We start from the raw sequence: 26,514 nt of genomic DNA on the forward strand, positions 1-26,514 counted from the left end.
GCTTTTTCCCAAGAATCAAAATTCTTTTAATATATTTGCTTGTAACGCCAATGAGCACAGGAAATGATTTTTGTAAACTTTAATCACGTTAAAAAAAACACTAGTGTGGATGAAAACATTCTCAGGAGTCGTCAGTTCAACAAAAAAATAAAAAATAAAAACAAAACGACATTGACATTAGTCATGCTCCATTCCTCTTCACATCCCATCATACAGCGGGCTAGATGATATCACCTGCAAGGCAGAGTAACTCATCTGATGCTCGCCACGCATAATTGACAAAATATTCAATTGGGAATCTTCTGAAGCTTCACTTACGCTGGCTTGATTGACGTACTTCACCTCGCCGTCATCGCTGTCGTCGTCTTCATCACTTTCGGACGACAACGTTGGCGTCTCTCCTGAAAGTAAGCATCGATCCATCAGGGAGGAGGCAGGAAGGGCGCCGCCCTACTGCCACGGAGTGCCACCTTTCTGACAAGGGTCCACTTCCTGCTTGCCAATCAGGTTGACGACGATGACAATCAACTTACCCTCTGGAGGAAGCGCAATCACGTTCAGGTAGCCTGTGTGAGCTGAGGAGAGACAGTTAAACACACAGGCGCTAAGACAGGAAGTCAGCAGTAACATAGGTGTGCCGTCAGTGGCGAGATCTGTAGATGATCTTTGCGGTTGCTTACATTGGATGTTCTCGTAGCTGTGCAGATCACCTGCAACAAAGACGTGGTGTCCATTTTTAAATGACCACTACCGAGAAAAGTCGAATCCTACCTGAGCTCGGCGTGGAGGCGCCGCTACGATTGGGAGCAGGAGCCTCGTCTTCTGGCAACACGATTCTGCAAGACAGACGAGATCAGACAGGACATGGCAGCCACTGTGATGTCAATAAACTGGAGAACTTACATGTAATCTCCAGCAAGAGATTCTGAGAGGTCTCTTTCTGTGGAAACAAAAGACAAAGCAAAAAACAACAACATGCATTTCTCTTTGGATAAAGATTCTTAGATTTCCACTCACACAACTCAAAGTGCTGAACCTCCACTAAAAGGCCAGCATTTTTTTTCCAGTTCCTCAGAGCAGACACACAGAGTTCAGCAAAGATGTAGAAGAAGAACCCAAAGAAGAACCCGAAGCATAAGAAAAACACTAACTGAAGAAATAGTAGAAGTACCAAAAAAACCAAAAACATAAAGGAAAACCAGAATCATAAAAACCGCGTGAAGGTATTTGAAGGCTCACCATCGTGGGAGTTCTGGTAGCTGTGGTTACTTTCTGCAAAATGAAGAAGACCAGGACTAAAAAAAAATGTTCTTCAACTTGTTGGTGGGACTTTTTCATCTTTTCATCTCACCGCTTTCTGTGAGCTCTCTTTTGGACCTTCCACTGTGCTGACTTTCACCATCCAAAACGGGAACGCTTGGAACATCAAAGATGTGAAAATCAACCATGAGAAGAATGTCATTAAAGATGTGATGAGGAACATGACAGATAAGAAGAGACATGAAGGTCCAGAATGTGGAGCAACTCACACAGGTGACAGCAGGCTAGAAATCCGGTGAGTCGTCGACTGATCTGCAAATCAGTAAACGTTTGTGCTGATAAAAGCTTCCTTTGTTAGCCTCCACGAACTTTAGCTTCAAATGCTTTTAATTTGTCATTTTAAGCATCTGCCATATCTGCTTCAGCCATAAACTTGCTTCAAAATGCAACAGTCACAAAACATTTATTTTCTTAGCTTCTGCCAAATTTAGTTTTAGGATAAACAGTTAGCTTGTCAGATGGCTGCAGATGTTCATCCAGAAAATGGATTGCAATTGGTCGTCTTAGATGTTTCACTTCCTCACCCGAGCAGGCCTCAACAGTTCTTCCTTGAGGCCTCGTCTACTTTAGCCTGTTAGCTTTAGCCACAAACGTAAGCTTCTGGAGTTAAACAACTTACGTGGATGGACCAGTCTGAATTGAGAAGACCTGTGTGTGAGAGACAAAAATTGAGTGTGAATTGAGTGTGAATTGAGTGGACGTGTGGGTGAGACAAAAAAGTGACTCGAAAGTGATTGGTCGCATTGTGATCGGTCGCACCAAAGCGTTCGACTCACGGAATGTACTCGCTGGTGTAGCTCGCTTCCCGAATGGAAACTGATGACACCAAAACAAAAAATAAAAACAGTTCAGGTGAACACATTGATGACAGAAGGTGGCAAGAAGTGACATCATGCGAACCGGGTGGTCCATTGTCCCTGCAGTGCAGACACGCCAACGCCAGGGCGACGCCGCATACCAACACGGCGGCCGACACCAGTGCGGGCAGGAGCAGAGATGCGACCTAAGGACGTGAACACAACGCCAGTCAAAAAGCGGGCTGAGCAAAAAAAGGATCACCCACAACTCACCTCAAAGGAAGACAACATGGCCGACACGCCACACTCAGGAAGTCGCAGCGCCACTGCCGCCGCACTTTACGTCCTTGTGAAAAAAGGAGAAAACAGTGAGGATGAAGATGACGACAAAGCAGATGATGATAAAAATGAAAGCTCGAGTTAAAATGAAGACGATGAAGTAGATGATGGGCAAAGAAGAGGCGATGGAGAAGACATAAGACCAAGTAGAACAAAATATAGATGATGCAGAAGAAGACAAAAAGGTCAAACCTTTTTGGCTGTCGAATGTTTTCAGAGCGTGTCAGGCAGCCATCTTGTGCTGTGAAGGGCGTGCGAGGTACAGAGAAAGAAGCGGCAATGACAGGATGAAGGCGAACCGGAGGACTTCCCGTCAGCCAGGTGCACGCGGGAAAGAACAACGCCGTGACGTCGCCTCAGCAACGGCGGTCACTGTGTGAGTAGATCTGGGCCGGTCAGCCGTTTCGGGCTCCTCGCCGCCGACATGGGCTCGTCTGGCAACGCCCCCTTCCTGCTCCTCTCGGCCAATCGCCCGCCGCTTTCAACACCGCACCCACTCAAAGCGGGCTCCTCTGCCGCGATGGAAGATCTTCACACCGATGAACAGGAAACCACATCGAAGTGATTGGGGGGGGAGAGGGCGGAGCTACAACCAACTAAACCCGCACTGAACCACCTGGATTTGTCTGAGACAGGCAGATGACTTCGTGACAAGATCAAGACGAGATGACAACCAGACCAGAGGACAACTGGGGACGGCGACCACCGGGGAAGTCAGACTTGTTGAATGTCGAGAGGACAACGAGTAAAGCAGAGGACGATTAGTAAATATAGTAACTCTGAGGAGGCGAGTAGACATATGCCGAAACGTTGACTATAAGATAAGTAGTAGAAAATCTGGTTTGCAAACTATGAGTTGGTTAGCAAGTAGCGATGATTAGCAAGCACCTAATAGGTGACTAGCAACAAGACGCAGTCTCGTCCAAACAAGTGACATAAATGAAGGAGTAAACAAGTTATCTTGGTTTATTCGGTTGATCTAAAAAGCCAGTTAGCAAAGCGGGCAGCCACCGAGGCCGCAGGTGGGAAAATGACAAACACCGGTAAACTACAAGAGCAGAAAGTTGAACACCTTAACAGAAGCGGATACACAGCAAGTTAAGAAAGGTCAAGACTAGTATCCTAAAAGACCGCACAAGCAGTTGAGTATCCTAAAAGTGGTCTTTTCTTATATATATAAAAAAAAAAAAAAAAAAAAGCCTTTTTCTGGAGATGTGGAGTCATTAGAGTTCATTGCTGGACTCGTCTCAAATAAAAAAAAAAAAAAAAAAGATAAAAATATCAGCGGCTCCTCCCTCCCACTGGGAAAAGACGGCTGGTATCCAGTCAAATCAGAACGCTGGACACTGGAACCAGAGTGGACCGCCCACTTTTGGGCACCCGGATGGGCTCGTCATCTGCGGACACACCGAGTCACATCATGTTGCCACCGTCGCGTGACGTGATGCGCGTGAGCGAGCGTGCTAAACCACCTGTGGGGGTAAAGTTCTCTGCTCGTTGACGATCTCGCTCGATGAAGAGGGCAGTGGCCAGGAAGAAGGCTCCCCCCCCGACGGCCACGAAGGCGCACAGTAGCAGAGAAAGTTGAAGCGAGCGAAACTGCCACAGGAAGGAATCCCGTTTCCTCAAGGAGTCCGACACCTGAAAGAAAACAGCGGCGCTAGATAATCCCACAAGACAAAAAAAAAAAAAAATAGAATTGCGTGTGACAAGATGGAGAGCACGCGTACCACTCCGATGAGATAAGGACTTCCGGCATCTCCAAGAAGATGCGAGATGACGATCTGAAATGCCTCGGCGGTGGAGCGCCGCGTGGGAACCACCACATACTAACAACAACAACAACAAAAAAGAAATACAAGCATGTAAGTAGAAGAATAAGGCGGGAGAAGAGAGGAAACGTGCTTCAAGTCACGGCACTGACCAGCAGAATGTCGGCCACGATGGCCCAGTTCATGGACAGGAAGGTCTCGCCCAGGAAGATAAACACCTGTGCAGGACGCAACGTTTGTCTTCATTCCAAACAACAAACCGGTGGCGAGCGCCGGATGACAAGCGGCAGAGGTGGTCTACTACGCTCTACTCACATAAGTGGCGACGGTGCTGGCCTGGGCGCAGACCACAGCGAGGTAGAGGAAGGGCGCAGAGAGCAGTAGGCCGGCAGCGCATACCAGCGGGTCGGCACGCGGCGTTCGGCTTCGGAGCCGACGGCTGATCTGGACTCCGCTGGCCACTCCCAGCACGCCCGTCACGCATGTGATGGCGCCGAAAATCAGACTGCGGGCACAAAGTCACAAAAGTTATGAGAGAAATGGGCCAGTCCAGAAAAAAAACGTTACATCTCAATTCCGAGCGACAGCCCCTCCCCCAAGGGCTCACCTGTCCGAGGATGAGCAGTGAGCTTCCTGACAGGGTGCCCGTTCACCCGTAAACATAGCCGCCCTGAACAGGAAGGTGGGTGCCCACAGCGCCAGGGAGCCCGTGACGAAGGCCACGGCCGTGAAGCCCAACGTGGACAGCACGAAGCTCGGGCTGCCAGTGAACCGCCACAAATAGAGAAAGCGCATCGGGTTAGCATTTAGCAAACGGGGGCAAGCCCAGGCGGCCGGCGCACCTACTTCCTGCTCAGCGCTCGCAGATCCTCCGTCCAGCTGCTGTGATGAAGCTGATGTTCGGACCGAGCTTCTACGGCACCGCGTTTGGGCTCCTGCACCACCAGGACCAGAAGCAGCACAGCCACCAGACCTAATCCCGGCGTCACCTGTGACAAAGCCAGTGCGCTTCGATAACAGCAAGCACAGGCACACACACACGGACACACAGACACGGACGCACCCTCAGAGCCCAGTGCCAGTCCTTGGCCACGTTGCTGACTTGGGAGCCCACGATGTAGCCCAGGCCACTGTGGAGAAAGCGAGACCATGTCACTGGCGGAAATGAAGGCGCACGTCGGCGCTCCTACCTGCCGACAGGAATGGCAAAGTAGAAGACAGACAGCATGTTGGTGCGGCGGTCCTTGACGTAGAGGTCGGCGATGATGGTGGGCGCAATGGTGGAGTAACTGGCCTCGCCTACGCCCACCAAGCCCCGCGTCAGCAGCAGCGCCCAGAAGTGCTGAAAGCAAAAAAAAAAACACAGGCACTCGTCGTCACCGCCCGCACGGGCCAACTCGCCCATTGAGCACACAAGCAAGGACAACATGGAGGAGGACAAATGGCAAGTTTGCAAAGGTTGCCGCTGACCTCCTTGGGCGTGTAGGAGCTGGCCAGCGTGACAATGGACCAGAAAGTAATGCCCACGCTCATGATCAACTTGCGGTTGTAGCGATCGCCCAGGTAACCGAAGAGCGGCGCCAGGAACATGTAACTGCAGATGAAAACTGGAAACCAGAGGCAGCTGGGAGTGAGGTCACCGGCCACATCCGCCACAGCGCTCAATCTTGCGTCGACATTTTGACCATGTTGGATGTGGCAACAACTTCAGGAGGCGAATCGCCCGCCCCCGTTTCAGCCATGTTCCACATCCAACATGGTCCACGTCCAGTTGAGCGCTGAAGGCGGCATCCACGTACACTACGTCGGACGTGCTCTCACCCGTCTGGAGCAGACCCGATTTGCTGTCATCGATTCCAAAATAACGCTCAATGTCGGGAAGCACACCTGCCGGGCATATGACATCATCAGTGTGCGACCTGCGTGCCGTGTGTACATTTGCGTGTGCACGCTCGTACCTGCGATGGTGAATCTGTCCATGTAGTTAAGCAGGTTAACGTAGCACAGGACCAGGACAGTCAGCACAGCACGCACTGGTGTCACGCCGCTAAGTTCCTCATCCTGCGCCGCATCCCGATGCTGCACTTCCACTTCCTCCTCCTCAGCTGACGCCACCTCGCTATCGTCAGACAAAAACGGCGCTGCCTCCGATGCAGGCGCGTCCGCGGACATGGCGGCCGCTGGGGCAATGACAGCCAGCTCATGCAATTAGCTACAGCCACATCAAGGAGATCCAGCTTTAGGTCATGCACTAGTATCCTCTTTGTCCTCACCAGTAATAGAATGACTTCAGTGGGGGTAAAAAAAAAAAAACCATGACTCAGTAGTCTGTCATTCCACTGATGTGCAGAAAGGCTTTACTAGTGAGGACACACAGTGTACTAGTATATGGACCTACAAGTAGATTTGCATATGATGCATGTTTGAAGCATGTGTACCTAATCAAGTGGCCTGACGGCGCAGCGTCTTGAAGAAGCAAAGTCACGAGTTGCATCAGAGATAGGCGTATCTTGGAGGACTGTTTGGACGCGTTCCTTGCAGAAATGAAAGCATGTGACTGGTCGGCTTTAACGGGAAATCATTCGCTCATCAACATGGCTTATTTCCCACCTGACGATACGGGTGACCTTTACTTTTCTTTTTTTTCCCCCCGGATCAACATGTAAAAAAATTATCACAGATGTAGTCATTAAATCACTTTTATAGATAGAATTTCCAAAGGAATTATTGGCCCTTTTGCCCTGGGCTATGTCACCAACTGTTACGAAGTGTAAGATAATTAATTATGTGCTTGTAAGCGCGTAAGAATTTGCAATCAACAAATCACAAACGTGTGACGTCACTGGCGCCAGATACGAGCGAATCCGATAAACACCATAACAAAATTAAAATTATTATTATTATAAATAGACGACCGCCTGAGCTTAATGTTGATCATGTCGACATATGTTCTAATGTGTTGCTATTGCGCCATCGAAAAGCCCAAAATAAACAGGGGGGGGGGTGAGAAACTTGTATTTACCTCCAAATGCGACGACTCAGACGCTTTCGTCCACTTCGGACTTAAACTCCCCGAGGTTGTTAAACAAACATGTTTTTGTTTCTTTCTTCTTGTTGTCGCCCGCCGAGAAAAGTTTGTGGCGAGTGGAAAATCTCACAAATTCCATTTGGTTGCTGCCGCCATGATGCTTTGCAGTCAACTTCCGGTTCACAGCTCACGTGACGGACTGTCACGTGTCCCCATCTGACAGCTGAGGCAAAGTTGACCCACGTGACCCAAACAAGCTGACGTTTTGAGCCTTTCCTCATCGACTAAGTTGATTACCAAATATGTTTCTGTGTGAATAAACAATCCTTGCCTTTGCTTTAAATATAATATTGTTTTGCTTTGTTGAATAGCTCTTTATGAACAATTCCCCAACGTGCGCATATTTTTTACAAGGCAACAATTAACCAAAAAATGTCTTTAATGTCATCCAGAGTACAAACAAAATGTTCTTAAAAATACAGTGATTTTGTTTCCCCAGCATTGACAAGTGAAGGCGGCAGTGCTTTTGTCGGCGTCACGTCCACACCTCAATGATGTCTCCGTCCTCCATGTGCAGCTGCGCTGGCGTCTGTCCTTCCGTCACATTGCAGCCATCAAAGTGAAACTTGACTTTCTGTTTGGTGGCGTCGGGGAGCGCAGACACGTACTGCGAGAAAATGCCGCCAAGCTCCGCCTCCTACGACACCCATTAGCTGTTATCCCAGTGAACCAGACTGGTAGGAAGTGTTGGCGGTTACAAACTTTGTGCACGGAGAAGTCCCGCGTGGAATCTCGGTCTTTGCCCTGCAGACGCACCGTGATGACCGGGCTCTCATCCGTCGCCATGACGACGCATTCTAGACACACACACAACAAACATCAATACATGACAGGCTGGCATTGGACAGGTTTGACAAAAGACTTGACATGTGACTCACCCAAGATGTCAGCAATGTCCAGGCCCAAGTCGCCCACATTGGCCTCGGAAGAAAGCTCCGCCTCCTCCCTCAGCAGCCGCAGGCGGAAGGCTGGCACGCCCAAGATGTCCGCCAACTGATTCAGCATCTGGCCCACCGATGTGCTCTGGGGTGCACCGCGGGGGACATTTTGAGGCACAAGCAGATGTTGGCAAAAGTCTGTCAAAAATTATCAGTCTACTTTCAAGAAGGTTGAATAATTGATTGATTGTTGATTGACTTGACTCAAGTGATTGAACGCAGCCAGCGTGTGTGCGCACGTACCACCGTGACGGGCAACTTGTAGATATCAGTGCGACATCGCACCTTCAGCACCTGCTGGTCACATGACCGCAGCCCAGTCTCCGTCATGATGATCACGTCGTCAGCATCCTGCTGTAGAAGGTCACGTCGTCGCCCCCTGGTGGATACACCATTGGGGGAGAAGACGGCGTTCACGGCACGCAGCTTCCTGTCTACCTCGCTGACGTGCACACACACACACCATGGTTTTATTGATGTTGCGCAACAAAGTAGCAAAATTTTAATAATGTGCAGCGTCTTGCAGCCCCACATATGCAAGAAGGTTACTCACTTTATCTTCTTCTTGGAGTGTCGTGACGGTTTCTGGAAGGGAATGTCTGCCGGCGGAGGGGGAGAAGACAGCGAGGGACTTTCTTCCTTTCTGACACAAACACACACACACATGATGAATTGTCCACGTGTGTGCGTGCACTACTTGCTGATGTGCACATACACTTCCTGTTCGTCATCAGAGTCACTGATGGTGATACTGAGCTTTTTCTGACTCGCTGTCGGCGACCACAGTTTGTCCACATCACTGTTGTCTGCGGAGAAAAAGAGCAAAAGTGGTATTGAAATTTGTCATTGGCACAAGCAACATCTTCCTGGCCCCCTCTGACCTATTTTTTCATATTCCATCAAGACTGGAATCTTCGCCTTCAGTCGTAGGCTGCTGTTCACCTTGAAGACAGCCAAACATTCAGCGGCATCATTGCACTCCTGGCCTGAACAATAACTTGACGTTTATTTCCCTTCAAACTGAATACAATTAAATGTGAATTGAAGTCATTGCAGTGGCTTTTATTATTTATCATTTGAACTGACCTTGTTAGAGTAGATGGGCACGGGGACAATGGCTGCAGAGTCTAAGATGCGACGGCGTTTGGGCGCCGGCTTGACCGCCACCGCCGAGTCGTCGTCAGAGAGCTGGTTGACGGATATGCCACATGACAGGAAGGAAATGGCATTTTCTGATTAATCACCTACTGCCACACGCTATCAACTGCTAGCATGCTGTGACATCATTGGCAGGATAATTATGCACTTTGATTCCAGATGATATATCAAATAGAAAATACAGATACTTTCTTAAAAAAATAGTGACAAATCTTGAACAACATTTTCTTCGTGCCTCATTGATATTGGTCTAGATGATTAAAAAATAATATATCAATTTTTTTTGTCCCAAACCGAGAGGATAATTTGGGGTAATGAGGGACATTTTCTTTTGCAGATTAGTGTTCTCATTGCGTATAAACTGTCTGAAATCTTGGGTTAGGGGTCAGGCTTGGATCTTTGGAGATTGCAACGCAAAGGGGGAAAAAAATTATTAGCTCAGATTACGGTTTTAATTGTTTATTTGCGCATGTTTTCCTGTGATGCCTAAAAGCGAAGCTGAGGGCTTCTGAAGTTATCTTGGGCTAGCTACATGCTACTTTGACTGTTAACATCACTTTGACGACAAAAATACGGCTATGCTCTAATTAAACATCGAACTCCGTAATGTCAAGAACAGTTTCTGGAGTTTATGTGGTTGTTTCTGCTTTATAATCAAACAAGTTGAGAGACAAACTCACCGAGTCCGCCATCTTGTGTTTTATCGCGGACACGTCATTGACGCGTTCACGAACTTGCGCCGTGCTGCCTTCAGTGCAATCCGCCGTTGCGAAAATGTCCTGCATACTTGTGCTTTTGTTAAAATAGCACCCACTCGTGTACTGACAGATATTTAACTACTACTACTAAATTGACCAAATTGTGAGATAGGACTTTTAAGAAGTGCATCGACATCCGTGCACTAAAATTCACTGGAATGCATAAATTGTGCTTATATAATGTGCATATTGACAAAAACATGGCTCATTTTGTATCCTTTAATGTTAAAAAACAATTTCACACATATTTTACTATTTACAGTTAATATTTATGACATATTTCGTTGCAATTAAAAAAAAAACCCAAATGTTTCTTTTGGCAGAATGCACTTCCTTGCTTTGCCACTAGGTAAAGTTTTAGGCGAAGGTGATGTGCGACGACGTCTTGCGCACTTTGGTTTGCTTTTACTTCTTCTTGTTCTCCTTGCAGGCTACCACGTAACGTTGAGCCACGTTGAGAGGCGGTGAGTACCCGTCGGCGTACGACGTGTCCTCGAACAGCACCGAGTAGTCGTCCTGGGGCTGCACACCACCGTGACAAAGCACAACAATAATTCACTTTTTTTCTCACAGCGTTTTTCAAAGCATTTTAAAATCATCATCCCAGATCACTTGTGGTAAATTTGAGCCTTGAGCAAAAAGTAGTGAAAGAGCCAACGGTTGATCCAAGTCGACCTGCAAGGGTCATATAGCCTGTGTGCGCGTGTGCCCGTGCGTGTGCGCGACTGACCCTGTGCGGTGGGGCGTGTATGAGGGCGCGGTAGAAGCAGGTGGTCTGCGGGTAAAGGGCGAGCACCAGCTGGTCTTTGCTGAAAAGCGCCTCGGGGTCCGTTTCTGGGTTGGCCTTCCATTGCGGCAGCGGGATGATGCGACGCCTGCTCAGAGTGTGTCGCCTGATGCAAGCGCACACACAGGAAGTGACATCAGTTTCCACCAGCGTGGGTGACAAACTTCCTGCGGGTGACGTACTCACTCTTTGCCTTCTTCATCGATGTCGTCCACCTCGTACCTGACAAGAGGTTACAAATGGTGTGGTTTGGCTTGTTCATAATTGCATGAGCAGAGAGCACGCATATGTTCAATCATGAATGTCAAAGTGGAGTCACCACAAAACAAGTGTTATGGAGTTATCCGTTGTAATATCAGTGTTGACCACTAGATGGAGGGCAACACAGATTTGAATTATTGTGAACTCTTGCCACACCATTACTTGGACTGGATCCATCACAGGAAATCGGAAACGAAAGAGGCCAGAGGAGGCGAGGCGCTCACTTGTTTGCAGCATGGCTGTAGCTCACAACCTCAGCCAGGATCCATTGCTCGTCTCCGTCCACTGCCTTGACCCTGGCCGCCACCTTGTCTCCCTGCTTGGCCACATAGTCGCCGCTGGCGGGCGTTGCCCCACACAGAGGGGGCGGGCTGAAAAGATGGACAGACAATAAATATTTCATGGACTGACAAAAACAGCAGCATAAGCTACGTTTTGACATTTCAGCTGGAGTTAGCTTTTCAAGAATGTAGGCGGGATTCACTGCAAAGCAGCAATAAGCACGTCAAAAGGGCGTGCTGCAGCACCTCTCGCCAGGCTTGCCAATCCAGAGCGGCAGTGTCATGGCTGACTGCTGGAGAAGCGTCATGAGGACGCCACGTCGCATGGTCTTCCTGGGGGGGTCGCTGTCGCTGTAAACTCCGGCCATCTTGGCAGCTGCAACAGACGACAAGTGTGATGAGCTGAGCGGACGCCGAGGGCAGGACGGGACGCAGGTGCGTACGCACCGATCCTTCGCTCCTCCAATAACGACTTGATCTCGGCTATTTTGTCCAGTGCACGACGCAGGATCCTAAAAGTGAGACAAACTTCAACGGTTAACATGGCAACACTCTTGTCATTTGTTGCAACGCCTTCCACATTGTCAGTCATTACCATGACAACTACTATTGCAACTTACTGTCCCCATCATGACGTTACACATTCGTGTTACACCGTGACAATTGTTTCTGTGACAATACGTGACGTGTTTGCCATGCGTTACCATGACAATGGTTTACAGGTGTCAATGCTTGCCATGACAACACGAGTCAACCGACCCACACTCCGCCTCCGCGTCGGCCTTGGCAGTGGTGTAAAGTCCTCTCAACTTGGTGCGGTAGTACGGCGACGCTGCGGTACAACAAGTGCACGTTCATGTCAAATACGTGCTGAACGTGCAGTGTTGATCGCCAAGAAACAAAGAGGCCCACTGACTTTTGTTTTCCGTTTGCATCCTTTCGTGGGTTTTGTGGATGTTGAGCAGGTTGTGTTCGCTGCGTGACCGCTCCTCCTGAAAAACACGTGCACGTATTTGACCATGTGATCAGACGTGCAAACACACAAATGACACTGTGCAAGCTGACCTGCGTGTGTCTGATGAGTTGATGGAGTTCAGTGAGCAGCTCAGCGATCTTAGTATCTGCTGACATCTCCTGCAACTACATACAATAGCACTTGTACTTTTGAATAAAAAAAGGTTATAATTATAATATTATACGCTCTAAATGACGAGCGTTATTTTCCAGCTCTTCGTTTAAATGAGCTAGTAACCCATGCTAAGCTCGTGTTCGCCAGGACCACGAAACAGAATAAAACAAAACCGTACGCATGTATATGCCATTACTTTAAATCAGACAACACTTGCTTTGATTGGCACAAAAGCATCAAACGACGTAAGGTTGCAAATTAACCTTACAAAGATTATCCGCTTGTTAGCGCGTTAGCTTCGTTTTCCCTAACTTCCGCTGAGCGGCTTCTTCGTCTTTTTTTTCCCCTGCCGTCAAAACACATACGCGCGGGCACACCGCCGCCTGCTGGACGCTAACACGCACCGACGACCACGTTAACTGTCGAACTGAGCTCAATAACAGTTACACCACAGTGACCACACGTAAAAAAAAAAAAGTTGTAAAATGTCCAAGTCGGAATGCTTGGACTTTGTACACTGGCATTGGAGCCAACGTGTCGATTCTTTTTTTGCACACGTGAGCACGTTCTGCATGCGTGTTATTCACCAAGTATAAATGTCAACGTCGGCAGCAAAGCACAAACTATCTTATCTTGTGTGACCTGCTTCTCTGCCAATGCAGCTGTGACTCGCAAACACTGAGCGCGCATACATTTGTCAGTGACCTCGTCCTGGTTTTTTAACTGATAAGTTCGTTGGATGTTTGTGGGTCATTGTGGGGCGGCGATGAGATAAAACTAATAATCATTGGTTTTCATTGGACTTGAAATGCTCGACCTTCGATCGCAAAGCAAAATGAAAAAAAACATGGGTTGTTGGAAAACTCTTGATTGATGGATTTCTGCATGTCATCAAAAACTTGGACTATGAATACTACCCAAGGACATGACAAAGTCTGATGAAAACTTTGTCTGGCTGACATATTTGCTTTTTTTGTCCTCGTTGTTGGAAAGGAAGGCCTGATGCACAACTGATGCAATAGCAGGAGGAGCCTGGAAGTTTCCAGCAAAATAGCGGCTTGGAGAAGCCCAGGGGGGAGGAACTGGACTGTCCCATAAAAGCGCCACTGAACACAAACACGCAGGCAGAGAAAACGCCAGAGCAGAGCGATCCAGAGCACAGCCAGTCAGTTTGTTTAGTTTTTCCTGCGAGAGACAAGAAAAGCAGCAGCAGTCATGAGTCACGTGGACGTCAAGAACTTGAATCCCACCAACTTCGAGGACGAGTACTACGACCAGTACGACTACTACAACCTCAGTGATAAGTATACAGGTCCACATCTTCATCATTATTATGATCACCATTGTTGTATTTCTGAGTCCTGGTCGCCAGCGCGCATTTTACTCAAAGGCACCTGGGATAAATTCTATGGAGGAGAAAATGGAGGGTTGAACGTTGTTTCTGCTGTTGTTTTTCTCGGTGTTGCGCTGGCGATGATGACATCAACAGAAGGGGCGTCGCGTAAAGGCCGCTCGAAGAAGGAGGCCAGTGACAACACCAACAGGCACAACCCGACTGGACACGAACGCAAGATAGTCGAGAAACTTCAAAACAGCGAAAAGAAGAGCAAAGAGTGAAAGTCAAAGGTCAGACCGTTTTTTTTTTTTTCTTACTTTAATATGCTGCCTCCCTCCCTCCCTCCCATGGCCAGATGCTCTCAAGCGGTCAAGTTCCTGACATTATTTAATAGGCCACGTCTATTAAAGGCTAATAAACTAGCATCAAAAGTACTTGTTGAGTGAATTCTCTTGAAAAAAGCTTTTTCACCATACAGTGCGACTTCTCTTTTTTTCTTTCAGAAGCACGTAACAAAACAGTTTAACGAAGTATTGATTGCATTTGAATTTATTGCACTGGGGAGGAGTATTTAACTTGAACGTGATTGTGCCCCCCCCAGGACCCGTCTGACGGCTAAAGCGGACACGACCTGTTCTGACCACGGCACGGGAGCGCCCAAGTTTGTCCGTCCCGACGCCTACGTGCGTCCTGACGATGACATCGGCTGCGTGTGACCCTCACCAAGCACCCAAGCCCCTCCCACCCGCAACGATGGCGCGCGTGTTAGCAGCGGGTACATTTGGGTGTTGATAAGGTGGATTTTGGAATAAAGTTTTCAAATGGTTGTTGACAAAAGAGAAACAATAAATCTAATGTGAACAACACTGCCCTCTGCTGGATTGATCATCACGTTCTGTTATTCCACGCAATTTCTGACAAATTTTCCACACTGGCACATTGAAGTCGTACAGAGGTCAAGATATTGCATAAGTGGGCGTGGGTCCTCGTTCATTTGACAGAGACGACTTCCATTTTATGGCCTTTGTTACCTTTTCTAGCTCAACTCGAAGTTTGTTCCATGTTTCTGTCTGCGTGTCACTCATGCGGGCAGCAAGGGCTCTTATTAAAGTCACCTACAGCATCTGATCTTTGACCCCGTTCCTTATGCCCAGGAACACAGCAACAGCCAGCCCATAAATGGGTGGTGTGTTGAAGAGGGGAGGGGGGGGGGGGATTCAGCAAGGACAAGAATGATGAGAATTCAACCAAGGCCATCCTCCCTCTCCACGGACTCCACCCAACACACACATGCACTCGCACGCACATACATACTCAAAACTCCCTGAAAACAAGCTGATACAGCTCAAGGGAATGTGTTTGAAATAAACATGTAAACATAATAATAATTCATAATATACAGTATCAGTATATTTTGAAAAACTGTTGGCATTATTGTGAGCTTAGTGCAGTGATGGCTGGGAGGAAGAAGCACCTCCCGTGTGTGTGTGTGTGTGTTGGATGCATACATGTATCATTAACTATCATTAAACACAAATTACACAGAGGATGAAGAGGAGGAAGACAGATGCGAGGTTTACTCCGACACCCCCCAAGGCTCTGCAAATGGGGGTTTTGTAGTGAGGGCGAGTGTGTTGAGAGGGGGGGGGGGGGGGAATCACGATAAAAGGAAGAGCCTCCTCCTCCTCCTCACAGGATGGAAAGAAAACAGTCGCAAGAGCACACAAGCTTATGAAAAAAAAAGGTGTGAACATCCCTCCCATCTGCTTACCCCCCTCCCTCACTGCTTCCCCCTTTGCTGGATGCCACCGTTGGCTTAAACAGCCACCTGTTAGACAGTTGACACCCTGATCAGCTGGACTCCACTTGCTTTGGCTTCATTGGCATCATCTTAACAAGGTAACACACACACACACACACACACACACACACACACACACACACACACACACACACACACACACACTGGTCACCCGAGCGCAATAAGCATGTTTAACTGCAATACGTGGACTGATATGATGTGTTGTGATCCACTCGTGATATTACTGATGGACGATTGAAGCAAATGTGCGACAAGACCTTTGAAATGTGCTCTTCTCTTCTGTACTTACTTGTGGCAAGCGCTGATGATTTCATAAAACATCATTTGCAACTCGTTAAGCAGCTGCAATTCACCTCCACTTGCTTATTTTGGAGCGTCCCCGTGTGGAGCTCACTTGAGGTGGAGGCAGACCAGCAAAACTTTCAACATGTCACATGCACGCACACACGCAAAGCCGTCAATCAGGATTCGAAGGAGATCATGAAAGGGGAGTGTGAAAACGAGCAGGGAAGGAGACATCTGAGGATGCTGTGAATGGTCGCCGAGATACGAGCGAGCCAGTCAATCCTTTCATGAGATCTGAGACGGGCAATTTTTTTATGGGCGTCATGGTATGTTATGCCAGCACGAGCAGTCATATGACTTCATTGCGGACAACAAAGTCTCACTCCCACCCGCGACCAAACTGACTGAAAACTTCTGAACCAATCCACAGGTGATCTGTTTTGATTGACAGATCTGCATTCATCTCATTTAGTTTTGAACATCAATCTCACATTTGGAAGAAAGAATTCAATCAATGGGCAAGTAGTTTGTTTTCAGGCCGAATGAGCACGAGGAGGACCAAGAAGAAGCTGAGCATCTCCATCCGAGAGCACATGGCCATTGACGTGTGTCCGGGCCCCATCCGCCCCATTCGCCAGATCTCGGACTACTTTCCCCGCCGCTCGCCCACCTCACCCAGGTCGCCGTCAGGTCTCGGCCCCTCCGAGACGGCGTGCGGCCTGCAGGGGGACGGGGACGCAGGCACGTCAGTGGACCCCGTCGGCTCAGACAGCGACGACTCCAGTGAGGATCCCCGTCATTTCGTGTGTGCGGCTGAGCTAACAGGCTATGTGGCATGCACAGCATGCTAAATTAGCATGCCGCTGTGTGTTAGCACGTGATTTTTTTTTTCAATTCAACTTTTACGTGAGGAACTGGAACGGTTGTCAAAGGTCACACCAACAAATGTGACACATTAAGTCACAATGCTCCGATACTATGAGATCGATACACAAAGATTTAACCAACCAAGTTAAGAGAGCTTTGCTTAGCTATGTGCTAGAAGATAGCCGCTAGCAGATGCTAGATTACAGCACGTACGCACCATGGTGTACAAAGTCTCACACCGAACTTGACGCACTGATATGATGTGAGTGTAGGATGTGTTTCTTTGTGTGAGCAGCAGAATTGGGAACTCTGGAGTTTGAGCTGAGGTACGAACAGGCGACCAGTCAGCTGCATTGCACAGTGATTAGAGCCAAGGTAAGACGCAAACAGGAAGTCCACGCACGTGGATCACGTGACAGGAAGAAAGACATTGACTTATAATTATGTCAAACATTATATCAACTTGACATAACAATATAACTGATCATTTAAGGCAGGGTTCCTCAAACGTTTGGAGAATATTCCCCCGTTTAGCGAAGCAGCCATTAAAGGGCACCCGCTTCCTACAGGGCCTGAAGCCGATGGACTTCAACGGCTTGGCTGATCCCTATGTCAAAGTTCATCTGTTGCCCGGTGCCTCCAAGGTCAGACCGCAACTTACTACAACGTTCTACAACACTGCTTTTCCCCAAAAATTGGATTCACCAAGATCCAAATATCCAGTGCTGTGAATGATGCTAATGATGCTAACATGTGCCATCAGGCCAACAAGTTGAAGACGAAGACCATCCGCAACTCTCTGAATCCCGTGTGGAACGAGACGCTGACCTACGTGGGAATCACGCAGCAAGACATGAACAGGAAGACACTAAGGTGGGTGCACGTCTCCACGTGTCAACTAGGACTTTTGAACTCTTCCATCTCCAGGCTGACTGTGTGCGACGAAGACAAGCTGACTCACAACGAGCTGATTGGCGAGTCGCGGGTTTCTCTCAAAAGAATCCAAGGATACCACACCAAACATTTCCATACGTGCTTAGAACATCCTCCACCGGTACACTCGCACTCACTTGTGCTCACTCATACACAGTTCAACACGTCCTCATTTTTGTGTGTGTGTGTGTGTGTGTGTGCAGCTGCCGTCTCCCAGCACCATGGGTGAAGCTCTGCGAGGGATCTCCTGCTACTTGCGAGAGGTAAAAGCTCAACTTGTAGTGGTCAATATTTGGCTCACCAACTGGAATTTCTTCACAACTGTCCATTTGTTTCGTGCTCAAGGGGGTCAAAGGTGTCTCAAGATGATCAGTGGGTCAATCCACTGATGACATCATTCTCTCGTCCTCAGTGGGAGAATGAGCAGCTGCACAGTCTGGAGGAACGAGGTCGGCTTCTCCTCTCACTGCAGTTCTTGCCTCCGCCTTGTGGCGGCGATGACGAGCCGGACGAGGATGGCGCCGGGGGTCTCTGTGTGGGCGTGAAGCGCTGCGCTCACCTGGCAGCCATGGACGTCAACGGCTTCTCCGACCCCTACGTCAAAATGTGGGCCCGTTTATTTGCACAATTAGCATGCACATACTAATCAGCATGTTGAACTGTTGCCGGTTCTTCTGACAGATACCTAAAGCCTGACATCCACAAGAAGTCCAAACATAAAACTGCTGTGATAAAAAAGACCCTCAACCCAGAATTTAATGAGGTATTAATTAGAGATGCAATAATTAATTTGAGTGTTTCTGACAACGTGCGTGTGTGCTGTGCAAGGAGTTCTTCTACGAGATGTCATTGTCGGAGCTGGCCAACAAGACCCTGGAGGTGACGGTGTGGGACTACGACTTGGGACGTTCCAACGACTTCATTGGTGAGACTTTGAGGGTGCTAATAGGCTAAATGCTCGGCCGAGGCCAAATAGTGACCGCACGGACGTCCGTTCGCTTCCCATGTAGGCGGGGTGTGTCTGGGCGCTCACGCACTGGGCGATGCCCTTCGCCATTGGACAGACTGCCTGAATAACAAAGGCCAGCAGGTAGAGCGCTGGCACATCCTGACCAATCAGCTGCCCAAAAGTGCCAACCATGACTAAAGTTGCCATGATGGTGGCAACGCGTCACCTGAGCGTCATGTCAACAAAAATCAACAAGCGGAAACTGAAGCGGACCATTGCAAACAAAGACAGTTGCTCACTCCAGAACGCTTTGTTTTTGTATTTCATGTCACATATAGCCGAACTGATTTCCATACTTTCCACTTTTTTTTTTTATCACATTGAAAGTCAGTTATCGTGATGAAATGCCACGACTTGCTACCGAAGCACGTCTGTTTAAACTTTAAACTGAAAAAAAGGTGTATTCTACTCTTTTGTCATTGTTTTAAGATTCCATTTGTTTTCAAATCTTTTATTATGACTGCGATGCATGATTTACATCCAGCATTTTTACGTTTGGACAGATCAACATCAGCTTTTTTTGGGCCGACTTGCCACCTTCAATATGGCAAACGTGCTTACGTATCTCAAATTACTCAACGAGGGATCTATTTGTGTCTGACGTCAAAGGCCGATGACGCGTCACGCTGGTGCGGCAACGTGACATGACGTTGCTTCCGGCGCGCGCGACTGCAGCAGACGGAGGGGGCGGGGCCAGCGCCGCGCGAACGTGCACTTGTCATCAGAGCGGAGCTACTGGGGGGCGTGCGGGGGCTTTGGGGCGGGGGCGGAGGCTGACGGAGGGAGGCTGCGGCATCCGACCGACGACAAGCGTCGAGCGAGCGAGAGACGCGCGCCTGTGATGTAGACGCGCTGCCTGCCTGCCTGCCCCCCGTCCCGACCCGTCCCGTCCCGTCCTGTCCTGTCCTGTCCGCCCCCACCATGCCGGCGGGGATGAAGCCGCTCGAGAAGTTCCTAAAGAAGCAGACGAGCGCGCTCAGCCGAGCCGGAGGAGGTGGAGGAGGAGGAGGTGGAGGACCGGGAGCCGGACCGGGAGGCGGCGGAGGAGGAGCGGACAAGACCGGCGGGGGGAGCGCGGCGTCGCGGCGGAGGGCTAGCCTGTCCCGCGTCGTCCCCTTCTTCAGGGAGACCTCCCCGGAGGGGGGGCAGGCCCGCGAGCTCTTCAGGTAGGCGGCCTGGGCGTGCGTGCGTGCGTTTGTACGTGCGCGCGGGCGCGTGAGCTGCTGTTTGAAGGAGAAAGAAGGGAAGGGGGCTGGGGGTCTGCGGGGGCTGCCGTCGTTACGCAACGTACGGAGCACAATGACGTCACGAACATCCTTCGGCTAAGCAACCTGCAAACGATGACAGCTTGTCATTGTGATCCACATTTGAAATGCGTGCGTTGTTGCCACGCCGCCTCTATCAGTGCACATGCGACAAGACATTCATGCTACCTCTGTTGAAATGCTGATTAGTCAATTCTGGCTCTCACACCACGGGAGCAAAAACAGTCCATTGAAAGTTGCGATATGAATCCAAGCTATGATTACGATTACGGAAGACTTCAGTTGAACACGTTAGAACGACGCTCATGTTCAAATGACCTCGATTCAACTCAATGTGAAATCTGGTCTTGTATAGTTGAACACAAAGCGGCTAGATTTGCATGGAGCCTTTTTTTTTTTTTTTTTGATGCTTGGATGTACCTTTGCCATCCAATTCAAGAGCATTTATTTGCTATGCCAGCCTCTATGAGCATAAATGGAAAAACAGCATGATCACGATGGAAATAATAATGACATTACAGTAACTTATAACAGTGCTGTAAACATTTACTTTCACTTTTAACCTAACGACCTGCATCATTGATTTTTTTGAGGATTTCCGACATGCCAAACTGAAAAAAAAACAACCAAAAGTGTGGATTCTGCAAACTGTTTTCAGATCCCTTTCAGAAAGCTGGAGACGCAATAGGAAAGAGTCCTATTTGACACTTGCTCGAATCAAAATCAAGATGACTTTCACACAGTCAGCGTGGCCGAGAAGTCACATCGTTTACAGTTCACGAACACATCCAAGTCAACCCATCCCTCTGATTGGCTGTTAGCTAGCCAAGCGGTGCGCGACAAATCATTGACTCCAGCAAAGCAGCGGCCAAGACAAAAAGCTCAGCAAAATGTGGCAAACCAACAAAAACTGTGATTCTGAATCCAGATCCTGATATGATGACCTTTGACCCCACCCACTCATTGCAGCCCCGACAGCGAGGACGCCCCGCCCTGGCCTCCTGCCGGCTCGTCGCTCAACGGCTCGGCCGGCGGCGACGCACGCAGCCCATCTTTGTCCGGCGACGAGCAGAGTTCCGAAGCCAGCCCGGCGGCGGAGAGCGGCGGCGGTGCCGCCATTCATGCCGACACGCCCCAAAACTTGATGTTCGCCGTGCTGGACAGCGTGGCGGGAAAACGCTTGGTCAACTGCACAGGTGACCCACAACTTCATTACGCCGCCATCCAAATCAAAAAGAAGGAACTGCACACCCAATATAGTCACATTTATGAAAACCATTAATAAGACATTAATTCCTCCTCACGGGAATTAATATTCAAAAGAGAAAAAAATAGTCACGGTGCTAACCCCAAAACTTGTTGAGACGTGTGCGCGCTTACATAATCGCTGCTGTTATGATAATGCAGCGAGCTCGTGCGAGTTTCTACAGGAATGTTGCAAGATGGTGGGTGTGTGGGAGTAAATGTGTGCGCTTGTTTGCTAACGTGCCTCCACGACTTCCTGCAGATTTCTGATGGGCTGGATAAAATGATCGGCGCATTCCAAAATTATGGAAAGTAGTCAAATTCACGCATCACTTTCACATTGCGCACACGCAGTGTGGTCATGTCACTTCCTCGGCATCCTCTTACTGTCTCCATGGAAACCATCTGCAGCGGGGGGGGGGGGGGGGGGATGCTCTGGCACAACACGCCCACTGCAGTACATTAGGTTTTCACATACGTGCACGTGTGTGCACAATGACACATGCGCGCATCTTTTTTTTGTGACCCACATTTGGTTTTCAAATGAGTTGAGGTGTTGACGCGTTCTGTCCTAATTGATGAAGCCTAACTTGAGAGTGTGCTGCTGCTACGCTAGAAAAAAAAAAAACGACAGTAGCAGTTTGGCAAAAGTTAAGCGATCAATCAAAAGAGGCTTCCAGGTGAGGTTAACACAAAAACTACAAACACAAAGCAAACATAGTATTTAGCAACATAGCTTAATAGCCTTATGAAATGCTCCAGTTAGCTCAATGCTAACAAACAATGCAAAACAGCACTGATAGGCTAACAGTGAGCATCGCTAATTGCCGTGGATTTTGGATCCTGCGTTGCAATTGTTTTGTATTTGTTCCCAACGTGATGTTTTTGTTTGTGCGTGTATAGAGACGTTGCTGGATGACTTCATGTTGACTCATCCCATCTTTCTTACGGCCGACGCCTTACAGCAAGTTCTACTGCAGCAGTATCCTTCATGTGCGCGAGCACACGCGCCTGCTTGCACGCGCACACGCGCGGGGCGCCGACCAAACACGCATCGCCGCACGTCTAAACGCTCACGGAGGAATTTTGTTTTGCCTTTCTGCTTCCTTGACGCCACGCTCAGGTTTTGTCTGCATGTGGGGGAGGGGCCAGGTGAGGCAGGGGAGAGGTCGGGAGCGGAGGGGGAGGAGCAAGGAGAGAGAGGTCAGAGTGGGCCGTACGGGGAGGCGGAGCCTGACGACCTCCGCAGGAAGCGGGCCGTGCTCAGCGTGGCCTTTCGCTACCTGGACACATACCGAGAACTCCTGCAGGAGGAGGGAGACAAATTCCCAAAGGTTGACTGCACGGCTACACAACAACTACACACCTGGACCGACAACCAACGAGTGTGTGTGTTTGCAGGAATTGTACTTGTGTGCGCTTCAGGAGCTCAGTCGACATCCTGACCTGGTCGACGATGTCGTCAAACTGGAACGCTGGACTCAAATTTTACACTGCTCGTACGTGCACACGCAAACGCACACACACACACACACACACAATGACGAGTGTGACGTTGTGTGTGTGGTCAGTTGCAGCGAGGAGAAGGAGAGTCGCAGGAAGCAAGTGCGACCGCTCTTCCGCCATTTCCGGCGAATCGACGCCTGCCTGCAGCCCAGGGAGGCGTTCAGGGGCTCTGACGAGAGTATGACATTCCCACCCACCGTCGACGCTCCTAATGCCGCATGCTAATAAGCACGCTAAGCTAACGGTATGTCCGCACACAGTCTTCTGCAGGGTCTACACTCCCGACCACTCCTACGTAACCATCCGAAGCCGGCTGTCGTGCCGTGTGGGCGACATCCTGGCGTTGGTGCGCGAGAAGCTGCAGTACAGCGACGAGCGCCCGCTCCTTCCCGGCAAACTGATCCTGGTGGCCGTCACGTCGGCCGGAGGTTTGCCAGTTCGCCGCATTGGCCCGCCGCGTGTCGACGAAAGGCTGACGCGTGTGCTCGTGTGCGCCCGCAGAGAAGGCAGTGTTCCGGCCAAGCGACGAAGCCGTCTTCACCACGCTGGGGGTCAACACGCATTTGTTCACTTGCCAACCCTCCGAGCTCGACTCCCTGGTCAGTATGTGGTATTATCAACATCTGCTGTCGCCCTCTAGAGGCCAGGAATGTTCATGACAAATTAAGGAAGCTCTTTTTTTTTTTTTTTACCCCTAATTTTAATGTCACTCTTGCTCCATTAGCTCCCTCTTCCCGAGGAGATCCACTGGACGCCCGGAGACAGCAAACTTCACGACATGTCAGCCGAAGAAGTTGCCAACCAGCTTGTGGCCTTCGACTGGGAGCTTTTCAGCTGCGTGCACGAGGTCGGCGCCAGCCAGATCCTGAAGCGCTTGGCCTCCTTTGGCGTCCGCCTAAACTTGAACTCCCTGCAGGTGGAGTTTGTGTGTTACGTGTTTCACGGCGAGCAGTCCCGCTGGCGCCCCCTCAACCTGGAGCTGGTACTGCAGCGCTGCAGCGAGGTTCAGCACTGGGTGGCCACGGAGATGCTGCAGTGCCACTCACTGCCCAAACGCATTCAGCTGCTCAGAAAGTTCATCAAGATCGCTGCGCTGTGAGACAAAACTCGCCAACTTCAATCTGTCCCTTCCTCATCTGTCCGTCCATCCATCCATCCAGATTTTTCTTCTCCTCTTTGTGTGTGTTTCAGCTGCAAACAACAGCAAGACCTTCTGTCCTTCCTGGCCGTGCTGCTGGGCTTGGACAACCCGGCACTCAGCAGGCTGAGGCTCACCTGGGAGGTAACGCGCGAGCAACCCGACCCACACTCAACATCTACGGACGAGTTAACGAGCATGTTTTGTGTGTCAGGGTCTTCCGGGGAAATTCCGCAAACAGTTTCAACAGTTTGAAAGCATCACTGTAAGTTTTAGTTTTGGAACTACAAAACAACTCAAATGTCCCACTTTTGACATTTGGACGTTTTGCCCACATCAGGATCCTTCTCGAAACCACAAGTCCTACAGAGACCTAATCACCAGTCTTACACCACCCCTCATTCCTTTCACGCCTCTGCTGCTCAAAGGCACGCACACACACTCTCACACACACAACCACACACACACACACGCCAATTCTAAATCACACGGCTGCTTTGTTTTTGCAGACTTGACTTTTCTTCACGAGAGTTGTAAAACTTTTCACGGCCAACACGTCAACTTTGACAAAATGGTAAGTAAATACGCTCATCGCGATCTTTATCACTCAGGGAAAAAAAAAGGAAGCACTGCAACTTTTGATTGCTAAATTGCTGCTTTTTGCACAGCACAAAGTGGCTGAAATGGTCCGAAGCATCCGTAGATACCGCAGTGGACAACTGGGTAACACGCATGCACAAACGCACAATTGTGTACACACAAGGAAAGCTAATTGTGCTTGTTCCTGCCGGTAGTCATGGATACGGAGACGTCGCCATCCCATTTGCAGACGAAAGCGTACGTGAGGCAGCTGCACGTCATCGACAACCAAAACCTGCTCTTCGACTTGTCCTGCAAACTCGAACCCAGAGACGGATAGACCTCACCACTCACCCCCCTCCCCCCAAAAAAAAAAAAACACGTGAAGGGGACATGCCAAGAGGACACGGTAGGACACATGCAAAGACGGGTGAAGACCGGCCCCACCTCCTCATCCTCATCTTCCTCTTCAGCCAATCAGGACAAGCTTGGCTGTCATTTTTTTCCCCTTCATTTGCATTTGGCCCCGCCCACAAACAGCTAATGACACTAATCACTTCCTTTCTTCACGTCTTTACCTTATTTCCTCCCTCACTTCTTTGCCATCCTTCTTGCTAAACTTAAATCTTTCCTCACTTTGTTTACAGCCTTCATTTCCTTTTCTTACTTCTCTTCTTCACTTCCTTTTTACTTCCTTTCCTTACTTTCTTGTCTTTCTTTCCTTATTTCCCTTTCTTCCTTCCTGCCTTGACTCCCTAATCTCACTTCCTTACTAGCTTTCTTCACTTTCTATTCTCGTTCTATTTGTCACTTTCTTTCCTTCCCCCCTATCCTCACTTCCTTATTTCGTGTCAATTCTTTTCCTTTTTTTTCCTCGTTTTCTTTCCTGGCTTCCGTGTGACGTGAGCGGACGCCTCCACCCAGGAAAAAAGGTTTCAACTATTTTCCGACGAAGCACTTTGATGACCCTCTCAGGGCTGCGAGGTTTTGTTTACTTCTTCTATTGTCGTGCGATGACTTCATCATTATTATGATTAATATTGCTCTTAAAAGTATTGTTGTTGTTGTTCTTTTTTTTTAGTTGTTGTGCACAACACTATTTTTGACAAACAAAAGCTGTTTGCTCGACCGACACGTTTAGCGAGGTGTATCGAGTCCCCAGGTGAGGTTGAAGCTGGACTTTTACTTTGAAGGACTGCAAAGCACCGATTAAGGCCGCCACTTGCGGGACTGGCCAGTCATCCTCGGATGCTTTTATTAGCAACGTGACAAGATTTCCCGAAAATGACAGTCGCTCAGAATGCCGACACTAAAATGTCCACTCCGAGACAAAATGGCAGAGTGTAGTTGAAGTGGCCACTTCCAAAAAAAATTGGGGGGCTAGATTGGCTCATGCGCATCACTCATCAATCGGCAATTGATTTGGTGGGGCTGATTGCTTTCAAAGTGCTCATTCCAGGCTTTGGAGAAGACTACTTGTCACTTTGCTACTTTTATCACTCAGGCGGGGACGTTTGTGTAAATAGCCGCGGTGTAAATAGACGAAACCCACGCAGAATCTATTTTACGTAAAAGCGTCCAGCTTGGTTTTCGCTTTGTCGGCTTTGGGTCGATTGGACGCGGCGGCGGCAGGGAGCTAGCTAGCTAGCCGAGCCGCCTTAACACCGAGGACGGCCATGTTGTTTTGAAGAACGCAGCGGGCTAGCTAACAAACTAGTCCGCTAGCGAAGGATGACGGACCGTTGACGCTTGAATTTCAAAGTGGGATATTTTTCAAACTGGAGTCTTTGTAATGTGATTTTTCTGCACTTGAAAATCTTGTCATGTTCCTTCCTACAGCTGCAAAAATAAATGCTGACCTGCGACCAATCCCTGCGTCCCATTTTTAAGAAGACGTTTGC

General features: G+C 49.1%; 7 protein-coding genes across 17 annotated transcripts; 3 read left to right on the forward strand and 4 right to left on the reverse strand.

The window, feature by feature from the left end:
• Nucleotides 1-64: 64 nt before the first annotated feature.
• Nucleotides 65-3,254, reverse strand: lat (linker for activation of T cells). 2 transcript variants are annotated; one of them, XM_085933239.1, is made up of 14 exons: nt 2,649-3,254; nt 2,391-2,463; nt 2,221-2,323; nt 2,097-2,136; nt 1,940-1,968; nt 1,530-1,572; nt 1,352-1,416; nt 1,240-1,272; nt 904-940; nt 772-836; nt 681-710; nt 534-575; nt 319-401; nt 65-234 (listed from the first exon to the last, which is right to left on the reverse strand). In XM_085933239.1, the coding sequence occupies exons 2-14, from the start codon at nt 2,406-2,408 to the stop codon at nt 199-201; spliced, it is 624 nt and encodes a 207-aa protein (XP_085789365.1). In that variant the 5' UTR covers nt 2,409-2,463; nt 2,649-3,254; the 3' UTR covers nt 65-198. The 2 variants fall into 2 exon arrangements, with proteins under 2 accessions (XP_085789365.1, XP_085789364.1); XM_085933238.1 differs by having other exon boundaries at nt 2,097-2,323.
• A 142-nt stretch (nt 3,255-3,396) lies between these two features.
• On the reverse strand, nt 3,397-7,476 carry spns1 (SPNS lysolipid transporter 1, lysophospholipid). 6 transcript variants are annotated; one of them, XM_085933230.1, is made up of 14 exons: nt 7,251-7,476; nt 6,667-6,762; nt 6,187-6,408; nt 6,050-6,115; nt 5,699-5,835; nt 5,419-5,570; nt 5,292-5,358; nt 5,075-5,217; nt 4,836-4,988; nt 4,544-4,733; nt 4,381-4,446; nt 4,187-4,285; nt 3,929-4,097; nt 3,397-3,853 (listed from the first exon to the last, which is right to left on the reverse strand). In XM_085933230.1, exons 3-14 carry the CDS (start codon nt 6,398-6,400, stop codon nt 3,783-3,785), a joined length of 1,527 nt encoding a protein of 508 aa, XP_085789356.1. In that variant the 5' UTR covers nt 6,401-6,408; nt 6,667-6,762; nt 7,251-7,476; the 3' UTR covers nt 3,397-3,782. The 6 variants fall into 6 exon arrangements, with proteins under 6 accessions (XP_085789356.1, XP_085789358.1, XP_085789360.1 ...); XM_085933232.1 differs by having other exon boundaries at nt 6,187-6,440; XM_085933234.1 differs by having other exon boundaries at nt 6,187-6,515.
• Nucleotides 7,477-7,677: 201 nt separating this feature from the next.
• Nucleotides 7,678-10,186, reverse strand: nfatc2ip (nuclear factor of activated T cells 2 interacting protein). Of its 3 annotated transcripts, none has more exons than XM_085934216.1 (9): nt 10,093-10,186; nt 9,341-9,442; nt 9,136-9,196; nt 8,970-9,060; nt 8,808-8,897; nt 8,540-8,696; nt 8,195-8,339; nt 8,019-8,113; nt 7,678-7,953 (listed from the first exon to the last, which is right to left on the reverse strand). In XM_085934216.1, the coding sequence occupies exons 1-9, from the start codon at nt 10,102-10,104 to the stop codon at nt 7,792-7,794; spliced, it is 915 nt and encodes a 304-aa protein (XP_085790342.1). In that variant the 5' UTR covers nt 10,105-10,186; the 3' UTR covers nt 7,678-7,791. The 3 variants fall into 3 exon arrangements, with proteins under 3 accessions (XP_085790342.1, XP_085790341.1, XP_085790343.1); XM_085934215.1 differs by having other exon boundaries at nt 8,498-8,696; XM_085934217.1 differs by lacking the exon at nt 10,093-10,186 and having other exon boundaries at nt 8,498-8,696; nt 9,136-9,240; nt 9,341-9,433.
• Nucleotides 10,187-10,383: 197 nt separating this feature from the next.
• On the reverse strand, nt 10,384-13,160 carry sgf29 (SAGA complex associated factor 29). Of its 2 annotated transcripts, none has more exons than XM_085934643.1 (10): nt 12,846-13,160; nt 12,565-12,639; nt 12,416-12,491; nt 12,259-12,331; nt 11,947-12,011; nt 11,746-11,875; nt 11,443-11,589; nt 11,144-11,179; nt 10,901-11,063; nt 10,384-10,692 (listed from the first exon to the last, which is right to left on the reverse strand). In XM_085934643.1, exons 2-10 carry the CDS (start codon nt 12,628-12,630, stop codon nt 10,576-10,578), a joined length of 873 nt encoding a protein of 290 aa, XP_085790769.1. In that variant the 5' UTR covers nt 12,631-12,639; nt 12,846-13,160; the 3' UTR covers nt 10,384-10,575. The 2 variants fall into 2 exon arrangements, with proteins under 2 accessions (XP_085790769.1, XP_085790768.1); XM_085934642.1 differs by having other exon boundaries at nt 12,897-13,158.
• Nucleotides 13,161-13,699: 539 nt separating this feature from the next.
• nupr1b (nuclear protein 1b) lies at nt 13,700-14,844 on the forward strand. The gene is made up of 3 exons (XM_085934644.1): nt 13,700-13,940; nt 14,118-14,254; nt 14,566-14,844. The coding sequence occupies exons 1-2, from the start codon at nt 13,844-13,846 to the stop codon at nt 14,243-14,245; spliced, it is 225 nt and encodes a 74-aa protein (XP_085790770.1). The 5' UTR covers nt 13,700-13,843; the 3' UTR covers nt 14,246-14,254; nt 14,566-14,844.
• Nucleotides 14,845-16,613: 1,769 nt separating this feature from the next.
• Nucleotides 16,614-19,018, forward strand: doc2a (double C2-like domains, alpha). The gene is made up of 10 exons (XM_085934190.1): nt 16,614-16,854; nt 17,234-17,313; nt 17,508-17,582; nt 17,702-17,811; nt 17,866-17,992; nt 18,075-18,134; nt 18,284-18,477; nt 18,553-18,634; nt 18,700-18,796; nt 18,882-19,018. Exons 1-10 carry the CDS (start codon nt 16,614-16,616, stop codon nt 19,016-19,018), a joined length of 1,203 nt encoding a protein of 400 aa, XP_085790316.1.
• Nucleotides 19,019-19,616: 598 nt separating this feature from the next.
• On the forward strand, nt 19,617-26,476 carry rapgefl1 (Rap guanine nucleotide exchange factor (GEF)-like 1). Of its 2 annotated transcripts, none has more exons than XM_085934194.1 (16): nt 19,617-20,046; nt 21,115-21,341; nt 22,294-22,372; nt 22,514-22,724; nt 22,792-22,889; nt 22,962-23,074; nt 23,157-23,324; nt 23,398-23,495; nt 23,621-23,743; nt 23,813-23,991; nt 24,088-24,178; nt 24,249-24,299; nt 24,375-24,462; nt 24,544-24,608; nt 24,703-24,757; nt 24,829-26,476. In XM_085934194.1, exons 1-16 carry the CDS (start codon nt 19,802-19,804, stop codon nt 24,951-24,953), a joined length of 2,016 nt encoding a protein of 671 aa, XP_085790320.1. In that variant the 5' UTR covers nt 19,617-19,801; the 3' UTR covers nt 24,954-26,476. The 2 variants fall into 2 exon arrangements, with proteins under 2 accessions (XP_085790320.1, XP_085790321.1); XM_085934195.1 differs by having other exon boundaries at nt 22,968-23,074.
• Nucleotides 26,477-26,514: the final 38 nt, after the last annotated feature.

This window comes from Syngnathus leptorhynchus, chromosome 16 (assembly GCF_054491065.1).
Source record: "Syngnathus leptorhynchus isolate UIUO chromosome 16, UIUO_Slep, whole genome shotgun sequence".
Classification (NCBI taxonomy): domain Eukaryota; kingdom Metazoa; phylum Chordata; class Actinopteri; order Syngnathiformes; family Syngnathidae; genus Syngnathus; species Syngnathus leptorhynchus.